The sequence below is a fragment of the Caloenas nicobarica genome, chromosome 12, assembly GCF_036013445.1.
Source record: "Caloenas nicobarica isolate bCalNic1 chromosome 12, bCalNic1.hap1, whole genome shotgun sequence".
NCBI classification, from domain to species: Eukaryota; Metazoa; Chordata; class Aves; order Columbiformes; family Columbidae; genus Caloenas; species Caloenas nicobarica.
In genome coordinates, this window is record NC_088256.1 from 3887183 (window position 1) to 3911238 (window position 24056).

The 24056-nt window shown below is 38.3% G+C and overlaps 1 protein-coding gene across 1 annotated transcript in view; it reads right to left on the reverse strand.

Moving 5' to 3' along the window:
- Window positions 1-486: 486 nt before the first annotated feature.
- The window catches only part of ABCB7 (ATP binding cassette subfamily B member 7), a 39360-nt gene continuing 15790 nt past the window's right edge, over window positions 487-24056 (reverse strand). Inside the window, exons 5-16 of the mRNA XM_065643300.1 lie at window positions 16378-16510; window positions 15669-15937; window positions 14364-14452; window positions 14193-14280; window positions 13049-13223; window positions 11458-11615; window positions 10753-10916; window positions 10452-10581; window positions 9784-9955; window positions 6133-6236; window positions 4457-4564; window positions 487-1536 (exon numbers count right to left, since the gene is read on the reverse strand). Of these exons, the coding sequence (XP_065499372.1) occupies window positions 1318-1536; window positions 4457-4564; window positions 6133-6236; window positions 9784-9955; window positions 10452-10581; window positions 10753-10916; window positions 11458-11615; window positions 13049-13223; window positions 14193-14280; window positions 14364-14452; window positions 15669-15937; window positions 16378-16510 (1809 nt within the window). The 3' untranslated portion in view covers window positions 487-1317. The remainder of the gene's footprint in view (window positions 1537-4456; window positions 4565-6132; window positions 6237-9783; window positions 9956-10451; window positions 10582-10752; window positions 10917-11457; window positions 11616-13048; window positions 13224-14192; window positions 14281-14363; window positions 14453-15668; window positions 15938-16377; window positions 16511-24056) is intronic.

Here is a 24056-nt window from a genome sequence, read left to right on the forward strand (position 1 = left end):
GCTCCTTCCTCCTCACACGCTTCCCCTGCTCCAGTGTGGGTCCCCTATGGGGTCACAAGTCTCCTGCCCTCCTTCTGCACTGACCTTGGTGTCTGCAGAGTTGTTCCTCTCACACATTCTCACTCCTCTCTCAGCAATTGCTGTTGTGCAGGATTTTTCCCCCCTTCTTAACTCTGTTGCCCCAGAGGCATTGCCACTGTCGCTGATGGGCTCAGCCTTGGCCAGCGGTGGGTCCACCTTGGAGCCAGCTGCTGCTGGCTCTGTTGGACATGGGGGAAGCTTCTGGCAGCTTCTCAGAAGCCACCTCTGTACCACCCCCTGCTATCAGAGCCTGGCCACACAAACCCAATGCACCTACAGTGTCCTGCAAATCACACGCACTGAGGTTTCTTGACACTGAAGAAGTTTTGACTACTGAAATGAGGTTATTACAGCCATGCTTTCAATGTTATCCAGGTCATTTTCTCATATGCTAATGACATAATAGAAATTTATGGAAGTCTTTATTGAATCTTAATTGTTCCCTAAGACCATGACTGAAAAAGTGTCGGCGTTCTGCTTTGACTGCTACAGCAAATGCTGACAATACAGAATCCTGAACTCAGATTTTTTTCATTTATATGAAACTTCCGGTTCTTTATATTGGCATACAAAATGTTGTATGTTTTCTGTAAAGTCACACAATATTTGTTCAACTACAGACTTCTGACAGCTCTTAAAAATACTGATAGTTTTGTTTTAGAATAATACCAGTACATTTCCTGATACTCCAGTATGAAAGGTGTTTTTGAAGGGCGAGATGGCTAATTCTAATATTTTGTTGAGGCTTTTCTTATTCTTTACAAGGAAGAACATTTTAAGCCAGAACACCACTGAATAATTTAAATTGCATCTTCCTCGCGAATGAGTTCAAATTAGCCCAATTACAATTAAAACATGACATATTTATCAACCATTAATGATGAGAAATAATGTAAGCCAGGGACAAATCTGTCTACAATTTAATAATCCCCCTCAAGCAACTACCAGGAGAATTTACCAGTGCCTAAAAATTGCCCCATAAATTACACTCTTACTTGAGAAGTTTAAAGTTTTTGAAAAAGCTCAGCTCTTGCAGATGCCACTGAATATTAGAGATTTCTAAAGATGTAAAAATAGAACTCCTTTGGTTGAAATTAAGTCCCTCTGAGAAACTGTAAACCCCAAAAACTGCAAAACCCAGGAAGTTTTTGAACACTGACTTAGAAAGAAGGGCTGGGCTTCATTGTAATATTGTGCATTTTTAACCTGTTATAGAAGATTAATCCAGGCTCATACTTAGCATGAACAGTTTCCACAGCCTTTCACACTATTGCTAATTTCTTCTTCAAGTTTCTTCCTTTCCTCCTCTTTGGACATCCGATTATTTCTCTCTTCCCAGTTCTGATTGTTATGACTATTTAGTACTTTGCTGCTCTGTGTGTGCCACATTTCATAATAGAGATTGTTCGGGTTCGCAAGGAGGTCTGCATGCCTACCACGTTCCACCACTTTACCCTGTAAAAGAAGAGGAGTAAATCAGTAATCGATATTACCAGATCTCTAGGAGTGTTTATTTAGGAATATATATTCTGCCAAGATATGGGCCACAGTTTTGCAGTATAGACTACAGCAATTATTGAGAAGGAGCTCGACAAAGCAATGAAAGACAGGCTATGTGGTGCACTGAATCGTGTGTTACACTGCAAGCCAAAAACTAGGAGCTTCTCAAACTTACATCAATAGGAATGCAGATGCCTTTTGTCCATCCGGACAAAATTTCAAGTCTACCAACATGGAAAGTTTTATAATCCAAACTACAAGAACTATTTAAAGTAAATGTAGACCTCTGTATGAGGAGCAGGGTGTTAAACCACTAGTGCAAAAGTCACACGAATGTTTGTTTTCAAACCTGTATTTGTCTTTGCTTGATAACAAACACACACTAAGAAGCTAAAAGAAAAGGGCATATAGGGAGAGATTTGTACCAGAGAAGCAAAACACATTTAAAAAAAATCAAATCCCAAAAACAATTAGTCTAAATCGTGCTTTTCAGATGGGTGCTCAGTAACTTGTGTCGTTGCAATTGATGCCATGGGATCAGGAGGGATAAATTTAACATCTATTATCAGATTGGAGCACTATATTTTCAGCATTATCAGTTACAAGAGTAACTATGAAGTTCTAATAAGAACAGTTGTTTATTTTAAATCTACAGCCAGGTATGGGTATTCGAGAAGAAAACCAAGTCAGCAGTTCAGTTCATCTGTGCTGTTCTCAAGAGCAAAGATGATTTATTAACCATTGCTGTGGAAATGGGAAGGAAGAGTTGGAGAGAACTCAAATCCTACGGACAGTGAAACAACACATCTCTTCAAAAAAACCAGACTCATCTTATTACTTTTACACATTTACACTCACTGACTTCAAATTAAAATAATGTATTCATTCTCCAGCTATCGTTTCTTTTGGGAAGAGACGGCATTATATGGACAACTACATGGATTTTATATTAGTTCTAAATTCTGATCTACAATTAAATCTACCTCCTTGTGACAGCTGCTGATGAACATGCTGGGAAAAAAATTGGGTCTTGTCACTTCTATTACTAGTCATGCTGGTGGAATCTGAACAAATATACACTTGACTGACATAACTGCGGAATTTATTTAAAAATTTCAAGTGGTTAATTTAGAGAGTTAATTGTAGTAGAGATGAGGCTTTTGAATTACGGCCTTTCTCTTCCTAACTCTTGAACAACCATCAGAAATATAACTCCTCCGTTCAGCTTCACAGCATTAAGATCAACATCATTAATATAATGTTTGTTTACTCCCTCAAGAACGATTGTGATTTTACCTAGGCAAAGGTGCTGAAATTGTGCTGCCAGATTTCCACAGCTAAGCAAACCCAGTCACAGTCCCCTCGTCTCGTCTCCCCTACCGAGCCGTGTTTATCGGGCTGCAAACGCGGCGCTCGTCAGTCAAGCTGGGACGAAAAGAGGCAACTTTCTGCTGAGCAAACGTCGGTGATGCCTCATGAAGCAGTCGGGCACTAGAAGTGATGCACCATGCTGCCTCGCTCATTCGCAATCTTTGTTACACTAACAACATTCAGGAAAGCGAGCACCCTAGCTGTTTTACAGCTTTAGGTTGTGCTTTTATTTTCAATTTAACAGTTACACTCTAACACAAAACACACTCTTAGTAAGCTGTGAAAACTTGCATTGAAAACAAAAAGTCGCAGATTGCCTCAGAACATGCTAAAAAACATTTGCAAAATGTTTTAACATGCACTTACATAAAGGATACACCTTAGGAAATGATTTTTCAGCAGAAGCTGAAAAAACAAGCAGATCAAAACCAAATAAAAACTCCAGAGAGCAGGAGTGATTCATTTTGGGATTCACATGGAGCTGTGATTTGTACAGCAAAGATAGTCATGAATGTCACCATTTCGTAAGGTTTTGTTTTAATTCCCCATGAAACCATTTAATGTACTGTAGAAATAATTTATTTTATTTTAGATACGCTTATTTTAGTCACTAAATACATCCATGATCACAAGCATATAAATAGCAACTGAAAAAAATGAATGCAGGGATAAATTTAACATCTATTACCAGATTAGAGCACTATATTTTCAGCATTATCAGTTACAAGAGTAACTATGAAGTTCTAATAAGAACAGTTGTTTATTTTAAATCTACAGCCAGGTACGGGTATTCGAGAAGAAAATGGATTTAGAACAGACTGAATATCAGGTAACAGATGAACAGAGATATTAGTAAATCAAATGTTGAAACTTTTTTTTTTTCTCCTTACAGGAGAAGCACACGGAAAGGGAATGATCACTTTTCTACAGGTACAATAGATGATTGTTCAGATTTATAACATAATTAGATTGAACAATCCTACAACAATTTTATCTGCATGGAAAAAGAACATGCTGTCCTCTCTCTTTCTGCTGTAAGAAAAAAAAAAAACCAAACTATGGATGTGTGTGAAAAACAGACACTCAGTAAAGAGAATGAAGCATAAATTGGGGGAACATATTACATATTTCTGTCAGATTAGGTTTCCTAATAAGTTAGATTAAAAACATGCAACATTAACCCAGTCCCAGAGCATCACGTGAAATTTGTCATAATCCATATAAAGAACATGTAAATAAATGAACTATGCAAATGAAGTAAAAATACAGCATGTAAGAGTCACACATGCAAGTTTCTGCAACTGATAAACTCTTAGTTGCAAAGAAGAGAAAAATATAAAAAGCAAAGCTTGGGCTAGAATTTTCTAACATTGTTCATTTCCAAAAAAACCCAAACTTTCCGTAGCTTGGTGGGAGTATAATATTTCAAAATTGATACACAGATTCCCTAAAAACAAACACTGACATTATGTGAAAATTACACACCACAGGGTGATCACCTCACCTGATCCAGCACAAGGATTTCATCCGCATCAACTACTGTTGACAACCTGTGAGCAATGAAAACCGATGTTCGGTGTTTCACCATGTCCCTCATGGCACTGAGAATATTCTGCAAGATTAAAATACAGACAAACTCTCGCACACTCGTAGGTGGTATGAAGAGGAATAAAATGCTGCCTGGAAATATGCAAATTACTGTAAATGAGCTTTGAAAAACATCTCCAGTAGGGCTATAGCTTCCTAGTAAGAACCAGCTATGAGCATCCACAGAAGAAACAGAAGAATCTCAAGCATTAAGTATTTGTGGCTCTGATGAAGTCCTCAAACCGCAAAAAAAGCTTGTATTCACAGAAAAATGCAGATACCCCAAGGGACAAAGGAAGAGAAGCGTCACTTGATTTCAGGAAAAAAGTTCCTTGTGTAGCCATGCTACAAAATCAACACAAACTGCAGTAAAGGCACATGAAAATACTAGATCATCATCATCATCATACTTTCCAATCAGTGACAGTTCAAGAAAAGCATCCCTCCCTCTATCACGCCAATGCGGAACATAAAGCAGTCCTGGGAATTAGCCATCTATCTGCTGCTTCCTTTGTGGGCAGTCTTCCACCTTCCCAAACTGCATTCAAATGCAAGCAGCACTAATTGGGAATTTGTGCCTTCACTACTGTACCTGAAGCATCCACCTTATCTTCCTGTAAAACACTTGCCTTTGACAGAAAACATTTCTATTACCAGACATACAGTCTTTAAAGTGCAGTTCTGCTGTGAAACCTTCAGCTTTGCTTATGATTCTTCCAATAAATACAGCAAAAGAGAGAAGGAAACCAAGTAGTGTTCTGTAGAACTGTGCGTTATGAACATTCCTGTACTATATTTGAATGCTGTACTATACAGAGATACAGTTTGTACTCTGATTTCTTTGTATCTGGAAAATGAAAGTAATTTAGTGATTACAGGTCAATAAATTCACTCAATAATCTGCATAAGTGAACACAAACCTAGCTCTAGACGACACTCGTTTCTGAAATGACGGCTGGTGCTGAGAGTTTTGTGTTTAAGCAAAGATGTAGTGATGAAGCCTGACGCAGTTACTGTGGTAGTGTCACGACATCTATGTCACAACGCTCTGATGTTTCCCAGCCCTTCCTGAGAAACGAATGCAAATGAATACCAACGCTGCAGGTTACACCTACGCGGTTTGCGTCTCAGAAAGACGCTGCACCACAAACAGGAGGTTTTCTGTTCTGCATTATGTCACAATTCCTTATGAGACATTTTTAGTGAATGCTAGACGTCATCTAAACACCTTTTAAAGTGGATGGGAAAGCTTCACACTTCATGGCTACATGAGGTGTTTGCAACAACTTCAAGAGACGAATGTTTAACAGTGAATGGGAGCTCAAGAGTGTAAAACAGAAAATACACCCAGAGCTGATATTCTTCACTCTGTCTCAAGTGAGACAGAGACTCAGTATCACTGCTCTGGCCTTTAGGAAAAGGGCTTAGCCATCTCTTAATAATAATAATAATAATAATACCCGGAAAACACATGACAGCAATCTGGCAAAAAGAACAGAATCCTTTCTGAGAGGACAAGAACAAGGAAAAAGCATCAGAATCAGACACCATTACACCCCTTAAGATTTATATTTTTTTTAAATCCCAATTTACCTCTTCCGTAATTGAATCTAAAGATGATGTGGCTTCATCATAGAGAAAAATATGTGGCTCCTTTAACATTGCTCTAGCAATTGCAACTCTTTGCTTTTCTCCTCCTGAAGGCAGGGCAGGGGGTGGAGGGTAGGAGAGGGAAGAAAAAAAAAAAAAGAAAAAAAAGATAAAGTTACAATTGACATATTCTAAATTCAACAGCAGACATGACTGTTTTGGGCAGTGTTTATTTCCACCCCTCCTTTTTTTTTTTTTCCCCCCTTCTTTTTGCTGTTTGTTTTTCTTTTAATATACATCATAGTTGTAGGTCCATGCATGTTGTATAACATATCACACAAGTTCCTGCTCCTTGATAAATCCAAAGCAATTCAAGATTACTTATTGTTTTAGAAAAGGACAGAGAACTATTTTGCACATGCTACAAGGCAAGAGCAGGTAACTAACAGCAATACACAGTAACCCACTCCATACACCAAGGAGTATGAGCTCATTTACTTGGTCTAAGCTCTGCCCCGTCCGCCAACTTTGCAGACAAACATGTGTTTTCTCCCGCGAATAAACAATGCTCTGTCCATACCTAACAGCTTTAACCAGCAAATTTAATTTGTGAACACAATTAGTATGGTACTGAAAACCACCTTCGTTATGCAATCTACTGCCTGTTGGTTTCTGATATTACCAAGCTTCAGACTAGTTTCCTTTCTTCACAATCCTTACTGCTAACATCTACCCAAGAATAACCTAGGGCAACCTTTACAGACAGTAAAACAGGTACATTTGAGAGCTTAAAATCTGTTAAACATTTGGTATGCAATGCAAACATTTCACATTTGTGCTCCTGTCCCTCCTTTGTTTTACTCAAGGCTTCAAAACATTCCATTTATTATCATTTTATTCTTGTTAATGTTTCATTCCTATCAGGAGAGAACACGCTTTAATAAACCATTTAAAAGGCTGATAATAATGCTGCAGTTCAAATTTTAACTGTCTTTGGCAGAACTCCGTAGCAATTAGAACTGTAGAATTTACTTAGTCTATTTTAATATACTGTCTCTATCCTCTAAAGCATGTTCAAAAACTCACAGCTTGACAATATCCATGTTTGAAAGACATACTACAATAACAAAATCCAAGGTCTTTCATTACATTTGTAGCATATCGACTTGTTTCATGTTCTTCTCCATTCACATTCAGGACAGGAGCACGGTGACTGTTTTGTTCACAAAGCCAGGGGTTGAGGCTGTTACAGCTCTGTCTATCACACACATCTATTAGAAAACACTGAAATGGATTCTACTTGAAAAAGCCAAAACAGCTTGGTTTTCATTATTTACTCTTGATGAATCAATCATTGAGACCAGTAAGAACCGCATTAAATGCTTATTTCACCATTCCAGTTGATAAAGTTCTCATTGTAATTAAGATTTCCTTATGCCTATTTTGACAGCACACAAGCAAGGAAAAAAAAAAAAAAAAAAAATCACACTAGGGGAGAGAAGCTCATCATACCCAGGCTACTGCCCAGCCATCAGGGACTCTCCTTTGTACTAAGGTTCTTGCCAAATATTAAAAAAATCCACCAGTTTTGAAGTATCAAGACAGCGCTTCTGACACACAGTTTTCTAACGTCAGTCCTCAAGGAAGTAAACTGGTCGTTTACTTGAAGAAAGGAATCCATAAAATATTAAATTTTTGCATACAGGGAGAATTTAATTAGTCATTATTTTTTAAACTAATCATTTGCTGCACTGAATAGATTTAACTGTTCACAGAACCAGGGTCCCAAATTAAGATCGCGGCCTTTGCTGGCCCCACATGCTGCTGACACCGTTCACAGCTCGGCGATCCCCGTTAATGGCCATTGTGCCTCTCACTGAGACACCCACCATGCCAGGGCTCCTCAAAACCTTTGGTTTTCATCTCACATATAAAATGGCTGGATTTCAAAGAAGACCATTTAAATTCACAGAGCTTTCACTCATCCAATTTCTCTCACAAAACATTTTTTTAAAAAGACAAAACAAGTCAGGACTTAGCGTTTTTCTTAGACTAGAAGGAAACTTCAACATGCTTGCACATGCTTCTCCAGGTTTGGAATGGGACATCAAAACATTTGTGTTTGAAAAGAACTCTATGATCACCAAGTCCGACCGCTATCCTGGCACTGCCAAGTCCACCACTACCCCATGTCCCTAAGAGCCTCATCTCTGCATCTTTCAAACCCCTCCAGGGATGACGACTCCACCGCTGCCCTGGGCAGCCTGTTCCAATGCCGGACAACACTCTTGGTGAAGACATTTTTCCTAGTATCCAATCTAAACCTCAACATAAGACTAAGGCTTTGAGCAACCTGATCTAGTGAAAGATCTCCCTGCTCACAGCAGGAGTGCTGGTCCAGATGATCTTTAGAAGGTCCCTTCCAACCCAAACCATTCTATGCTTCTATAAATGCCAAAGACTTCTTTGAAATATAATAAAAGAACCTAAAAATAATATATCCTTCAACCAAAAAAGTAATTTCATTTCTGTCTTATTCAAGGCACATTTAGCAACTGCCACAGTTATGTGATGGACATATTAAATTTGTCTCAATGCAACTTCAACCTATGAGATTTGAGACTGAAAGCATTTTAGTGGAATCTAGCTACTACTAAAAAAGTCATACTGAAACTCTGTATTTCAAAAATCCTATGTCTCCACAATAAAAAAAACAGAAAAAGGACAACAGAAATGATTTAGACATTTCCCAGTTTCCACGTGACCCCTCATCTTACATTATCATTCCCTTAACTCTGCCACAGGAGGAACGTTTGTTTTCAAGCATCATCTTTCCTACAAGCGTGTGTCATTTTAATATTACAGCCAGCTGTCAAGAAGAAGTAGTAAGGTGAATTCTGTGTAAGAGTGGCTCCGAAAGGCTAGCATGCCTAGCAAAGCCTGGCTAATGCCATGATATGATCTTTCTGGTCTAGAACAGTTACGCTGTTGTGTAGAGTGCATATCCAAATACAGAGGGACCTTGAGAACCCAAACTCATGTTTTGTTTCACTACCAAGGCTGTGTAATATAAGCCCATAGCTTGCAAGTACGCGGACACCATTTTCATGTTGTTTCTTACACAATTCACAGGTAAGAAACACATAAGACACGAAGGCCCTTTCATTATGAACAGAGTCCGAAATGACTACGCTGCAGCAACATATCCCGTTGCCTTACTTACTATCAACAGCAAAACCAAAACACCACCTAACTTGCAGCTGTTAACAAGCTTAGATTTAAGAATTCGAATTTGGAAGGTCTATGCATATATATAAGCCTATCACATCCTACATGCAAAGCACACACATAAAGTTCCCAATTCTATTCACACACATTCCACTATCCAAACAGATTATGAGAAAGATCATTTTTACTTAGATGCATTACATGCTTCTGTATCAACTCATTTAACACTATCCCCTGAAAATACATTCCTTTAAATACCTTGTAGACTACAGGTTTCTTAGACTAAAGATCTCCATATTAATATTTGCCTTACGGTTATGTTATAATGTAAATAAGCTAAAAGCAAATCTGACCGAGGAATAAACTACATGTTGAACTTGGTGGTAGCAATAGGGATACAAAGAACTTGTGCACTTAAGAACCTACCTGAGAGTTTGAGTCCTCGTTCACCAACCTGAGTGTTGTAACCATTTGGCATTCGAAGAATAGCATCGTGGATTCCTGCCAGCTTTGCTACCGCGTACACCTCTTCTGGTGTGGCATCGATATTGCCATAAAGCAGATTGTAGTAGATAGTATTATGGAAGAGAACAGCATCCTACATTTACAGAAAGAATATTTTAAACAAGAAATCACGAACAGTAGTTTAAAAACTGTCCGTAATGCATGGGAAAAAAAAAAAAAAAAAAAATCAATCTAGAATAACTTCTATTTTTCTACAAAGCCTGAAGTATTTGGGAAAACTTCTGTTCCCAAAAATAGGATTAATACATTTTGTGTCCTAAATATATGTATGTCATGCATACTTCTACTACTTTACTGAATTGTTATGGGTGGTAATCAACTGTAAAGCTAAATCACTTTAAGCTGGAGGCAGTTTCTCATGAAGAGGCTTAAACACATTTCAGAAATTGGATCTATACGATGATGCACATAAAAACATAATATTTCCCAGAGGAAAAAAATATAGAAGCAGCATGGTGACTTTCAACAGAACTAGACATGCGTTAGGATTGGCCTTCACCGAACCAGTGTCAGAATACCCAGAATTACTACTATAGTGGACTATCTGGGGAGAATGAAACACTGTATACCTGAGGTACAACTCCTATTGCCTTTCTCAGACTTTCCAAACTGATATCTTGTATGTTCTGTCCAGCAACATAAATATTTCCTTTCTGAGGTTCATAGAAACGAAATAATAATCTCACAATTGTGCTTTTCCTGAAATTGAAAAGAATTGAAGCTAATGTTACATTTCTGGTTTGCCATTTACAGTCTCCCAACAGAACTGATGTCACAAACACAAACAATAAAAAGCAAAACACAAGAACAAACACATTGAAGAAACAAAATTCTGCATCATTGATTGGCGTATTTAGTCCATTTACCCACCCTGACCCACTACCTCCTACAATGGCCACTTTCTTTCCTGCAGGGACTTCAAAAGACACTCCAGCAAGGACTTTCTGCCCCTCAAGGTATTCAAAATGCACATTATCAAAGGCGATGGAAGCAGTCTGTGGTGTGATCTGCAGGGGTGGAGCCAGCTCTTTGTCCTATTAAAAGAAGAGTGCCATTTTATACGCTGCCCAGAAAGTATCTCAAGCAGTTCAACAAGCTGAACAGTCCATTTCCTAGCTCAGAAAAAGGCAAATAGACACTCCAGCTTGGACATGTTGAAAGTAATTATAATCCACCACACGAGTGAAATTGCTTTGTTCCTCTTTTTACCCAAAGAAAGTTAAAACTTCTGCTGTAAACACTCTGCTTCACAACTTCTTTTGGAGTAATAAATTCTGCATCATTAATTACAAATAAAAATTCAAGCATAAGGCATGAATACTTCAATAAAAAAATTCAGTACAAACATAGCTTCCATGAAACAACTTTTGCTGTCATTAAAAGATTCTGCAAGAAAAAAACAGCTGCTATTGCACTAACTGCACTTAAATGAGGCAGAATAATATCCTTAGACAAAATCTCTTTCTTGAACAGAAATTAAACCTGGAAGGTAACAAACACGGTGAAATGATGGCACTGCCAGAAAGCAGCCCTATTAAATACACAAATACTTTAGGAAAATAAGCTACTACTTACTTTAATTTTGGTATCTACACTGAGAAGTGTAAACAAGGTATTCATATCTATAAGTGCTTGTCTTGTCTCTCTGTACACTGTTCCCAGGAAGTTTAGGGGAAGAGAAAGCTGGAACAACAATCCATTCACCATTACTAGATCTCCAACAGAAAGGCTGCCTTAAGACAAAATGCATGTGAGAGAATAAGGAGACTTGAAGGGTTGTCTTGTTAGGAAGCACCAAAAGATTTAAAAAAAAAATAATAAAGTCAATCAAGTCTAGTTTCTTTTATCCCATTTCTAAAACAAGATGTTTAAATAGTAAACAAAACGCATTCCCAGAAGATCAGATTTTATATAGGAAGGTGCCTGAAATGAATGGCAATGTTGGTGTGGATTTCACTGAAGGAAAAAACCAACCACGGTATAACAGCACTTGGAAAATAAAAGAAGCAGCATATCAGGAAATTCACAGAAAACATCCGGTTGTAAATTCCACAGCGAGAAACATAAAGGGGCCTAAATAAGTTAGAAGGGGAGGAACTAATATCTGAAAGTAAGAATCAGGATAGTACATTACAGATAAATCCAAATGGTAGAATTTGTCGTGATCAGGAGAGAGGACTTTCATACAATATCCAACAGAGCTGCTAAAACATATAGTGAGAACCTCTGGGCAGCTTAATATCAAATGTCGATCAAGGAAAAACTCAGGATGACACACTAGCTAAACGTAAGTGCCAGGTCAGTTCAGCTGAAACAGGTCAAGAAAGATGATTTAAATTAGTATTTCTACCATCCTGCTTAAAGGCTATTCTGAATTTTCTTAAGGACAGCCATAAACTGCACCTACTGACTTATTCATTCACACTGTAACTCTTCCCTGTCCTGGCATTTCTGAAAAAGAGCAAAGCAGAGGCAAGACAGACAGCACGATAGAAAGGCCTACCCTTCAAACACATCTGGAGACTAACTGTGTTTAAAACATCATTATTTTTACTCTAAAACCACCTTGCTTTAGCTGAGCCTCATCTACCACATTTGAAGCCTGTACCACGTCTTCCTAGACAAGCAGGCTTTACTTTGTGTAGTACATTAGACAAATATAGATGAAAAGCTCTAACATATGGAAACAATTATTTTAATAATGTGCCCTTACTAATGTAAGGAAAGTGACAACACTGGTAATAAAACTACTTGACACAAAGCACATGGGTATATACACACTGGGGAAAAGTTTAGAATCTTGCCAAAGTGGAGAGGGAGGAGGGCAAGAAGAAAGGCCCTTTGTAGAAGGTCCACAGAAGTATTTGTATTTACATAAGTGTCTTTCACAATTCTTCAACAGAAACTTCCAAAGTTACATTTTCTTAGGATCTTTCACTAGCTGCTAAACTTTTAAAATGCTTCTAATAAAATCATACTAGTTACTGATAAATATATACATATAAAAATTGAATTAATAATACTCCAAGAAGCAAAAATGCTCAAAACTCTAAAGCAAAAACTCTCAAAATGAACCATGACATCAACCGTAAGTTAATTAACACCTCTGTTATGGGTGAATTAAGGTTAAAGAGGGTCATTTTTAGCTTATAGACAGATCAGTTACCTGCAACAATGCCCTGGCTAGCAAGCACCATGATGGCCGTTAAGCCAATGCTAAATATAGCGCTCTGTCCGAAGTTGAGGAGAGCTAATGTAGAGGTAGTCTTCAGGGAGGCATTTTCATATGTCTTCAAGAATCCATCATACCGCTGGGCTTCATATTTCTCATTATTGAAATACTGCGACATACACAGAAATAAGAAATGTCACATTCCCAAACATACCAGACTAGACATTTAACTGAAGTTCGGTGTAAACGTACTACGTGCACGGATGGACACACAACCCCTCTTCAGCACTCCTAACGACTACAGAGAAAAGATCATAAAAGATCAGTGTGTGAAGACAAAACCCAGGAGCAAACCCCAGCATGTCCTGCACTGGGAAAGGAGACGTTATGGAGATCCCTTCCACACTCAGTTCTAGTAACACTGGATGCCTATCTTGCAGAACTTCTACCCAATTAACATCAGCTGCCACTAGATACTAATGAGAAGAAAAAGTTACTGTCCTCTATGTACTAGAACATCCTTGTCACTGTGATGATGGCAAATTCTCCAGAGCAGCACCTCTCACACAACGTCTGCTCCTGGGTCCTGCTTCACAGCTCACTCCACTGCTTATCTTTCCAGTTCTAGCTCTCCCGTTAAAAGAAGCATAAAATAAGCCTGAGTCTGGACAATCTCCAAGCTGCCCACAGGGTATTTTAACAGTAGCAATAGAAGAAACAAAAGAGACATGCTCTTTCATGGAAACATTGCAATGGAGTGCTACAAACTGCAACAGATAGAGAAAACACTACACATGGTCACTTGAGAATACAGTGTGTCACATTCAGAAGACCATTTTGCAAACAAGTGAAGAGAAGCTTCTTCCACGCTCTAAGTTCACATTTTGGAGAAACTGATGGTCAAGGCAATTCAGTCATAAAAGAAACTTCTCGCTCTTTGTCAGCAAATAGATTTTTTCCAAGCCCCACTAACAACTTTCATGCTGTTCTGTCAATATCATGTAGGACTCTTCAAATTAATAACGTTTTAAAATACGCTGTTGCTCCAAATACGTAGCCCTGTAAAAGATTAATCTCGTGACTCACTTTGCTTAGGCTGACAGAAGACAAAGAGCCAAGTAGTAAAGACTGGTCTTACCTTCACAGTCTCGTAATTTAGGAGTGAGTCAATGGCAGCGTTACCCGCATCGTTATCTGCTTTGTTCATTTCTATTCGAAACTTGGTTCTGTCAAACGGAAGGCTTAATGCAGTCAAGAGCTCAGGCTTAGCAACACCAGGTCCCCGGATCAACCTGAGGGCACGTCTTACCTCCACTGGGTAATTCCTATCGTGAATGCTGCGTAGGCTCCCAGCGTCCCCAGGGTTACTAAAGCAAACTCTGCACCACATTTGTAATACTAGAATATTTAAAATAAAAGAAAAAAAAAAACATAATCATTGTCAAAATGTCATTGTTGTCTCAAAACGATGATAGTTTAGCCTGAGAGAAGAACTCTCAAGGTCTCTCCCACCACACTCTGTGCTCTGAAAAGCGTAAGACTAAATACAGGCACAAACTCAAAAGGAGCAAAGAGAAGGGTACGGATAACAAGGCAAAAAGGAGACAACCAAGAGCCAGGGTATGGCGTAATACTGGGAAGGTTTTTTGCCATTATAAGCCATAAATATTGCTGTTAGCACAAGTAAGTATGTGTTTACATGGGTTTGGGTGGATTTTGAAAAAAGCTGAACACTGCAGAAGAAATAAATGGCCTTGCAAACCAATTTATGACGTGATTTCTCTACTTCAGGGTATATCGGGAGAGAAAAGCCATAAGAAGATAAATGAAAGCATCATGGCGGGTTGGCTGACAGCCAGCTTGATTTGCAACTTCCAAAGATTATAAAATTTAACCCCAGAATCAACAGCGTTTTGAAATCATATTATTACATTCAAATTTGATTAAGTGCTTTGAAGAAGAAGGAGAATAAACAAAACAAGATTCTTCATATGAATTTTGTCTAAGCAACACAATTGATAACTTAGATTTTAGCATATAAATATCCAAAGATCCTGATTTCAGAGATAGTAAGCGTAGTTTATAAAAGTGAAGTTTAAACTGGAGTTTATTAAGCTTAAAACCTGCAAGAAGGAGAAGTCTTTTTCCAAAAAGATAATTTTCATTTCCAAGTTCACTTCTTAGTAAAGCCCAGTATTGAGAACAGAGCCAGTAATCACTCCCTCCTCTATCCTCAACACACTAAGACACAACATTCCTGCACATTTATATTCTGCTTCCTCAGTCTTTACCCAGATATATTTGATGCTTGTGTGCACAGTTTACTTTTCTGATTTCGTTTTTAAAACAATTCTGAAGAAAAACATTAAAAACTATCCACATAAATACTAATTGCTGAAGACAGGAGTTGAATGTGAAAATAATTTCAAATAAGCCAATTTAAAGTAACTAATACTTGAAAATTATGGATTGCTCTCCTCTACAGTAGCTGCTTTCAAAATTACCTTGTAAATTCAATTAGTATTATTATTAATACTCAGTAGACTTTGGTAAAAGAAAACTAATGTATCATTCCTAATGAGACAATTCCAAGTCAGGAATAAACACCACTTACCAGAATCCCACTGACTAGTGCCACTTCAAACATGGTAGGTCCCAGATTAAATACTAAAGCGCTAAGAACAAAACTGATGCCTCTTGTTCCTCTGTCGATGGTTTTCGACAGAGCTCCGGTTTGCCTACTCAGATGGAACGCCAAGTCCAGATTATGCAGGTGCAGAAAAACATTCTTTGCTATCCTTCTGATTGAATTTTGAGCTACTTTCCCAAATACTGCATTTCTAGCTTCATTAAATAATGCTGCCCCGGCTCTTGAGATACCATCTAAAAAAAGATTTAAAAGTTTACAAAATGAAAATGATTATATTTTGAACTTCCTTTCATGCATGAAATTACATTAGACTCATTCTTCATATATATTCAATATTTTTAGTTCAAAGGTAATTGATACTTAATTGGTCCAAAACTTTATGCTATTTTTCATTTATAAACCATTGTGCGCACATTTTAAACCTGTTTCTTTTGCAGTTGCTTATAAGAAAGGGTAGGATTTCAAATCAAGAATCATTTCTATAAGCATTATTTCATTTCTTAATTGGAATACCAGAAGCAAGGTCCCAGATCATTGCAAACAGACATAACACACAAGTGAGTATGAAATAACCATCCCAGATGCTCAGCAGCACAACGGGCAGCAGCTCCGCTACCCCTCGCCTTACCGAGCAACATTCACACTTGCCAAGAGATTTGGGAACGTCACTTACAGCCAATGAGAACAGCGGTTGCCACAGTTGCCACTGTATTTGGTGCATCACTGAGGTTCAGTATGTTTCCGGAGAGTTGGTTGAGGCTGTCTACTGCATATTTGAACATGAAGGGAACCAATATATTCATGGCCTAAAAGCATAAGAACACCAATTAGTCCATATGCATTAAAATATCTATGTAGCATGACTGTTTTGCCTGAAATCCCTCTACTGTTACATTTTGTTCTTAACCACCCAGTGTGGGTGAGATGGCTCTCTTGATTCCAAGCACAGGATTCTCCATACCATCAAGTCTTTACTCCGGGTTCCTTTTAAATATCAATTGCTATCCTAAACAAACTGTACACTGCAAAGGCACTGAAACTGAGGCTGAGCACTCAACACAGCAAGACTTGGAAATGAACGGAGTAGCAGACACCGCAGATGCGTGCTCACAATGCTGCTAAACGACGTCGTCATTACAGGTGGTTTGCTCTTTGTGATACTGGGAACAGTCAGTATGAAGAACGGCTGCTGCAAAAGAAACAACTCACCCACGTATTGCTAACACTGGGTCAGTCGAGGTGTATCAAACCAAAGCTCTAGTGAAGTCAAAGAAAAGAAGTTAACCTATGCTATGTCTCTTCTGTTAACACTACCTTAATATTTAAATAACGCTTTCCATTTGGAACATGACCATACACACTGACTTCACCTCTGCATTAGCCCTAGAGTCTGGCACGACAGCACGAAAGATTTTCCATAAAAATTCCTTTAATAATATGAGCTTTCCAACAAAATACTGGAGCCATATCCACAACCAAACACTTATTTTTTAAGAGCACCCAGACCCAAAGGCATCTCCTCTAACAGTGGTGTCTCCTCAACATCTGAGAAGCAAGACAGCTAGATATGTAAACAGACCAACTTTAGCATGTTTTATTTGCACAACTGTAGCATGAGAAAAATACTGAAAATCTTAAAGGAAACATAAAACTTTTAAGTCTCGTTAATGTCCCATTGTTACATCACTCATTCGTACCAACCAGAAAAAAAATACTGTCAACCTTCAACTGAGCTCATAAATTCAAACTGCTTCTAACTGAAGATTTGAAAATATGGTATACAAGTTTTTTAGCAGTGGAACAACTATGTTAAGATCTACAACCTTGTAATCACGGCAGAGGTTAAAATGCTTTACAGTGACCTGGCTTTGCTTAAAGTTGGAGGGTTTTTTTCCAGTATTTGGGAAAAAATTGTGGGTAGATGACAAGTTATTTCACATGAGAAGGAACAAAAACCAAAACAGATTGACAAAGATATTTCGGCTCTCTCCACCAAATGTTTTGTGTACCCACTTAGATCTAAATTGTATTTAGGGACGTCTGTCAGCTGAAAGCCCAGCGAAAAAACTGGAAATTAAATGGATAAAACTGGGTTTTGAGCGAAAAGAGTGGTAAAGTCTTTCATAACTCCAGTCCAAATTGAAGCTGGAAGACAGGCTTTTAGTAATTATAACTATCCCAGTATCAAATATTCCCAGTGTTACGAATTACTGTAAGTAGCGGAAGACAGGTACTTCACCAAGATGGGAAACTGGGGTTTTGAAAAGACTTCTTTTAACTATAGGATTAAAGAACCATTCCTAAGTTATTTTTTTTTTAATCTGTTCTGTTTAATTTTTTTAAACACTCTTTCAGGCAAAAGTTTTAAATGCAAACGAGGAAGGAATCCATTTTCTCCTCTTCCCTCCTGTGTTTCCCCATGAAATACACTAAGCAGAAAAAAAAGAAAGGCTACCAAATTCTCAATACAGTATCATCTAGATAACTCCTGAGAGGAAACAGGTGGGATCTGAGAGCACCTGGGTGAGATTATTTCTGGTTAGTTTGTGGCTGAAAAAAGAAAATGGCTGGAAAGATCAGGTCCTACTTCAAATACAGCCTTCTGAAATGTATCCAGTGCAAGCCCGAGAGCTGTTCAGCAACAGCTCTTACTTAAATAGATTGGAATTGGGGAAATCTCCATTAAAAAAAAAAAAAAAAAAAGACCAGAGGTTAGCATTATCTGCAGAAAGGCACCAAACACTATCAAAGCAGCAGTATACAATAACGTCTGGGAACTTCAGTTATATGCCGCAGACAAACAAGTTACTGCCATGACACGCTTAAACCTTAAGCATAAAGTCCCAGAAAGAACTGAGGATGCATTAACAGAGACATTGAATCTTTACAACACTGAAATTCAAATCCCCCCCTGCCTTCTCCAGTATAATCAAAAAACCCTGCTATTCCCTTCAGAGTTACTGAAACTCAATTTTTGGGTGGCATTTTGTTCTTAATAAAGATGAATATACTACCATCTGTGTTACAGTAATGACCAACATGACAAAGTGTAGGTTTTCCTGGGAGAGACCGCTCAGTAGAAAATAAGACTATTGTAATGCAGATTGTCTTGCTTTGTGCAGATTCTCACAAATTCCTCTGCAGGGATTTTACTCTTCTTCGAGACCATGCTGCACTACAGGTAGTTTAGAAATAGAACTATAGATATTTCTTGAAGTCCACTTAAAGAGAAAATATGTATTCTTTGAACTGCAGCTCTCAACTCGCAATTAATTTAACTGGTAACAGCCTACAATTTTGCAGAAATGTCTTCTTTTACACCAACATAATTCTGCCCAATAGTGTTTAAACGAAATTTAAAGCCTGGTCTCAGGTTATAGTTGTTCTAACTCCTGGAGGGTAAAGCTTAAACAAGAACAAGGCAGCGTGGTATCGCCCTCCATTAGCAATCAAGACAGTCTGCTTTCCAGTAATTAAAAAAAAAGTTAATCTTACAGAGTTCATAGCAAGATAGATGAGAGGCCATTATTAGAAACAGGCCTTTCCTGCTTGATTTGTTAGAACAACAAGATCACGTTCACGTTAATGAAAACAAAATTTCCGCGTCCCACATAAACTCACAGCTATCTCTTTGCCAGCCAAAATTTGCTGGCACAGAACAAAAAGCTTTAAGCACACTTAGGTGCGCCATGAAAAGCCACCTTGCAAAACAACTGTTTTAGGCAACAGACCTAGATAGGTTTCCCTCCTCTTCCTAATGCCTGAAAGCTTAATAACAATTCCCATTAAAAAGACCCTTTTAATCTAGATTTGTATATTTTCTATTCATAATTTTGAATTAATAGTTTAGCCCTGCCTGAATTTATTGGAAAGCAAATACGGCACCCATGAAGTCACCCCAACTCAATTGCCCGCATTTAATAGCACATTATACTGCAATGCATCATGCTTAAATGAGTTTAAGCATTTTTTTAAATGACTGCACTGTTTTAAGCTGACAATGCATCATCATCTTTATTCCCTTGTGGGATTACAGTACTTTTAAGGCAAACAGTCTTATCTCTCATTTTGCTCTTCCCAGTATTTCTTGTTTAATAAAGATGATGAATTAGTGACAGGCTGAGCCCCAACACGATAAAACTGCTCTACAGTGAACTCTTCTCTTGCCAATAATTCAATGAGAAACGTTGACATGAAGATGACTGAATTTATCTCTGGACCAAGATAAACATACATATCCAACAACTCCATTTGTGGAAATAAAGCCAGAAAACTCCATCCCTTACAGAGGAAAGGCAGCTAAAGCAGCTCCAAAATGTGGTCCAAAAGAGGGAAGAAGCAGCTGGTTTCATGCCTTCCTCGAATTTGATGATGACCTAAAACGTACTTTTGCAAGTAAGAGGAAAAAAATAACTAAAAAATTTAAAAATATGTGTCACCTGAAACTTCTCATAAAGCTAACAGTTTCTAAAGGTTTACTGTAACTATCTAACTCCATCTGAGCAAACACCAAGATCATACATACATACTTAACTGCGTGAATAGATATCATTATCTCTGCACGCAGACAAAATTTACAGTACAACGCTTGTGTCCTGCCTCCTTAGCCAAACAACTTCTTCTGCGGAAGCTCAGGGAATTAGCAGTCAGGAGAAATGCAGATAGTCTGAAAGATTCCTCTGGCTCGTGAAGAACATGTGTTTGGCCTGTGACCAACAGGCCAAAAACCGCTACAGGCTGACAGAGGTGACAAGTGATTTTGTCATATTCATGTGTTTAACTCAGCTGCTCAGAAGCCAAAGCACTACTTCTTGTGTCACAGAAGAAGGGAAGAAACAGGAAAGTAAAGAAGCATTTATGATACACACCCCACTAAATGAGACAAGAAACGGTCTAGGGAATGTGGAAAAAAACTCCCAGATATATAGAACCTGAGCAGGCTAATCTATGTGTCTGAAGACATAGATAATGCCTGTGTGCTCCTCTCACCTGTCTTCCTGTTGCATCTTTCAGATTGCACATGTCTAGATAGGCTATAAATATTTAAGATAAAAATGTAAAGTGTGTCATAATACAACAAATCTTCCAAGGAAGACAAGACCTTACTAGCCCTAGAGGAGACTTCATCCTGTCAGCTCCCAGTCATAAAAAGCCATACAAACAGCTCACTTTGAAGGCTAACAACACTACTAGCAGTTATGTGTAGACAAAAAGGAACCAAAAATCACAATAATTTGTTCAATGACAGGCAGCTGGGCCCCACAGAAGGAGTCAAGACAGATTGTAACTGTGGGCTTTTCTGTAGCTGCACACAAACTGGTATTTCTTTTGAAATTAAACTTTACTGAGCTGGAAGATTTAAACAACCAAAACATTTCTCAAACAGCAGGACAAGTAGGTATGATCTCTAGCTGTTTTATGGGTAAGTTAAATCAAGCTGGGTATGAACTCCTAATTTTGTTTCTGTGCCTGAAGATTTCACAACCTACCTCTCCTTTGTGATTTCTCTGGAGTTTTCTTAGAATAAAACCAAAGCCACCCTACAGCCTCTGTCTCAGCGTCACCATTTTGATCTGTTCTTCTAATCCGAAATTTAACTTTAGAAATAGAGATGAATAAAACCTCAAAGCCTTTTGTCAAAATCAGAAAAAATTGGCCAAAAGGCTTACCAACTATTTCTTGGGGGGGAAGGTGACCAGCAGCAGGCACCATGAGCACATAATTCTCTATGCAAAACCCCTGAGAACAAGCAGCCTTTAGACAAAACCCATAATAAGGCTGTAACATCCTTCAGATGCAGACAGGTTCACAGTGAACAAAGAAACCGGGCCAGACTGCAGCAAAGAGAAAGATACACTGACATTCCTGGTCTGATACAACTGTACAGCAGAGAACCTTTAACAAACTGCTTGTGTGGTCTGTCCAGTACATTGTAATTAACCTCACATGCAATCAGAACAAAGGGCTCCCAAACGGAATAATGAAGAAACTGCACAGGATTATACAAGGTCCAGGCAAGCTACAGGTAAACTGATTTGTATTTCATTTTCTTTAGGACAAAGTGACCCTTAGTTTGCTCTGGAAGAAAAGCAGATGTTCAGGGCTCAAAGATACATCAGACTTACTATAGCTCTGTAATGCGCTGTTTCAAGTCAGTTATGCCACAATAACTACACACATACTTAGCATGTGTAACGTAAGAAGCAATTCAAGAAAATTTATTTTGCAAAGGAGGAGCAGACGTAGCTCAGGTGGTGAGGGGTAACGTGTTAAATTGCAGTTATTTGAAAATGTCCAAGTTCTAATACAGCTTTGTTATGACATAATATATATTCTGTAGAGAGCTTGTTGTGTGTTTTCCCCAGGAAATCCTTGGTTGCCAAAACAAACATTCTCACAAAAACTTCTGCTTTAACAGGCATCTCCTAAAACCTGGGCAAAGCTCAACAGGTTTTCTGCTCTGTCCTTCTGGGAATCTGCTCTGGACACCAGGGCTTCGAGGCAGCCTTGTACATAGAGAACACTTAAGAGAGATACAAACATCAGTTACTTCCCGAAAGAGCCACTAAGTGTCTGATTTTTCTGACGGGGGGGAAACATCTCTCTCTCCCAGTAGAAGTGTAATAGCTCTGTTATTATACCAAATACTGAGCTATTTGCAAGAGTCAGGCATCCTGGCCACCAATTTTGTTTCCATTACACCCCAGAAAGCTGCTTGAAACATTAACAGATTTCCTAAAAGCGAGGTACGATGCTGCCACATGCCAGATTAGATTCTGGATTCACATTCTCCATCATATTCATATAACCCTACAAATTAGAAAGTGTGGGGAAGAGAAGAGAAAAAGGAAAATACATCAAACTTCTTTCAAAACTTCCTTCAGATTATTATCCACATTACAAATAAGAGGCTTTTAAAAGAAACTGAGTTAGATATGAGAATTTTCATATCCACCTGGTAAATGGGGTATTCTTAAATATAAATCACAAACCCACAAAGAACCAAGCATATGATAAGTTAGATATTATTGTGAGGACAACTGCACAGTATACAAGGTAAAAATGCTCCTAGCATCTGCATTTCGAGCAGCTTCCCAGATAGTTTTCAAGTGTAATCGAAAGCATTGCTGCATATTTTGCCCAGGCATACAAAAAGGGTGGAAGTTTACTTGTACAGACTTGAACAGACTTGCTGTATTGTACATGTTGTCACCTGTGTTATCAGCAACTTCCTGACCAGCAGCACAACGCAAAATATCTGTTGCAGACAGGACCAGCAAGCACCTGATAGACTGCCTATGGGAGCGAGCTGAGATCAAATAATCGGCCTTTCCTCTTCAGCTCAAATAAATGAGCACATTTCTCTCTCAAGTACTCTTCTTTTATCACCTACATAGCTGAAACTTGTTTCTTCTCTCTTTTCATGACATGGCAATGTTGCTGAATGGTAAGAAATTGCTACTGCAACTAGCTTAAGTGCTAAAACTCATTACGAAGTAGTACCTACTTTAGCATATCTCAGCAAGATACTAATATTAGCATTATGTTTGGTTAAAATTGCCATACTCAGAAGCAACCCAGTTGAGCCACATCTCAATGATCCTTACACGATTTACTCCCAATATTTTGCAGTCAAATATTTTTTTTTCAAAAGCAAAAGATTATTCGCACAAAGTTAACATTTGATCTTCTAAACTATTTCTACAAGGTTTGCACAACATTTGAATTATATCCTACATTAATCTGTGGAAAGCTTTTGTATGCCTAGTTCTTTCTAAGAATGAATAAACACTAATTTTATTGAAGACAAGAGTGTAAGAGATCCTTTCACACAATGAAGTAAAGGTAAGAGCAACCCTCCACTTCCTAATGAAAAGACTACAAGAAAAGTGATTTGAATGAAAGCATGGTTCAACATAAAAAATGTTAGACGGCTTCTTTCACATTAGGGCACCAGAGGAGTCCCTGAAACCACAGAAATACCATTCTCATCTCACAGAGAAATATCAAGAAGAGACTGGAGGTCAAATCCTTTTTCCCACAGCACAGCAAGAGTTGTGAGTAGACACCACCACACTGCTCAAGTTCAGAGCTGAAAACAGGCACAGAGCCTTGAAGAAATCCTGTTTGACAGACACAGCAGCACACGACAAGAGAACATCCATCAGCAACCTTTAACTCGCACTTCCCATAACTTATCCTGTAAATGATTAACTGGCAATGGAAAATCCTGGAATAAACTAATGTGAGCAACAGATATAAAAATTCTGGTCATCATCATCATGATTTCCCCAACCACACACATGCAGATCACATGCATACCCCGTTAAAAAATCCAAGATAATATTTCTA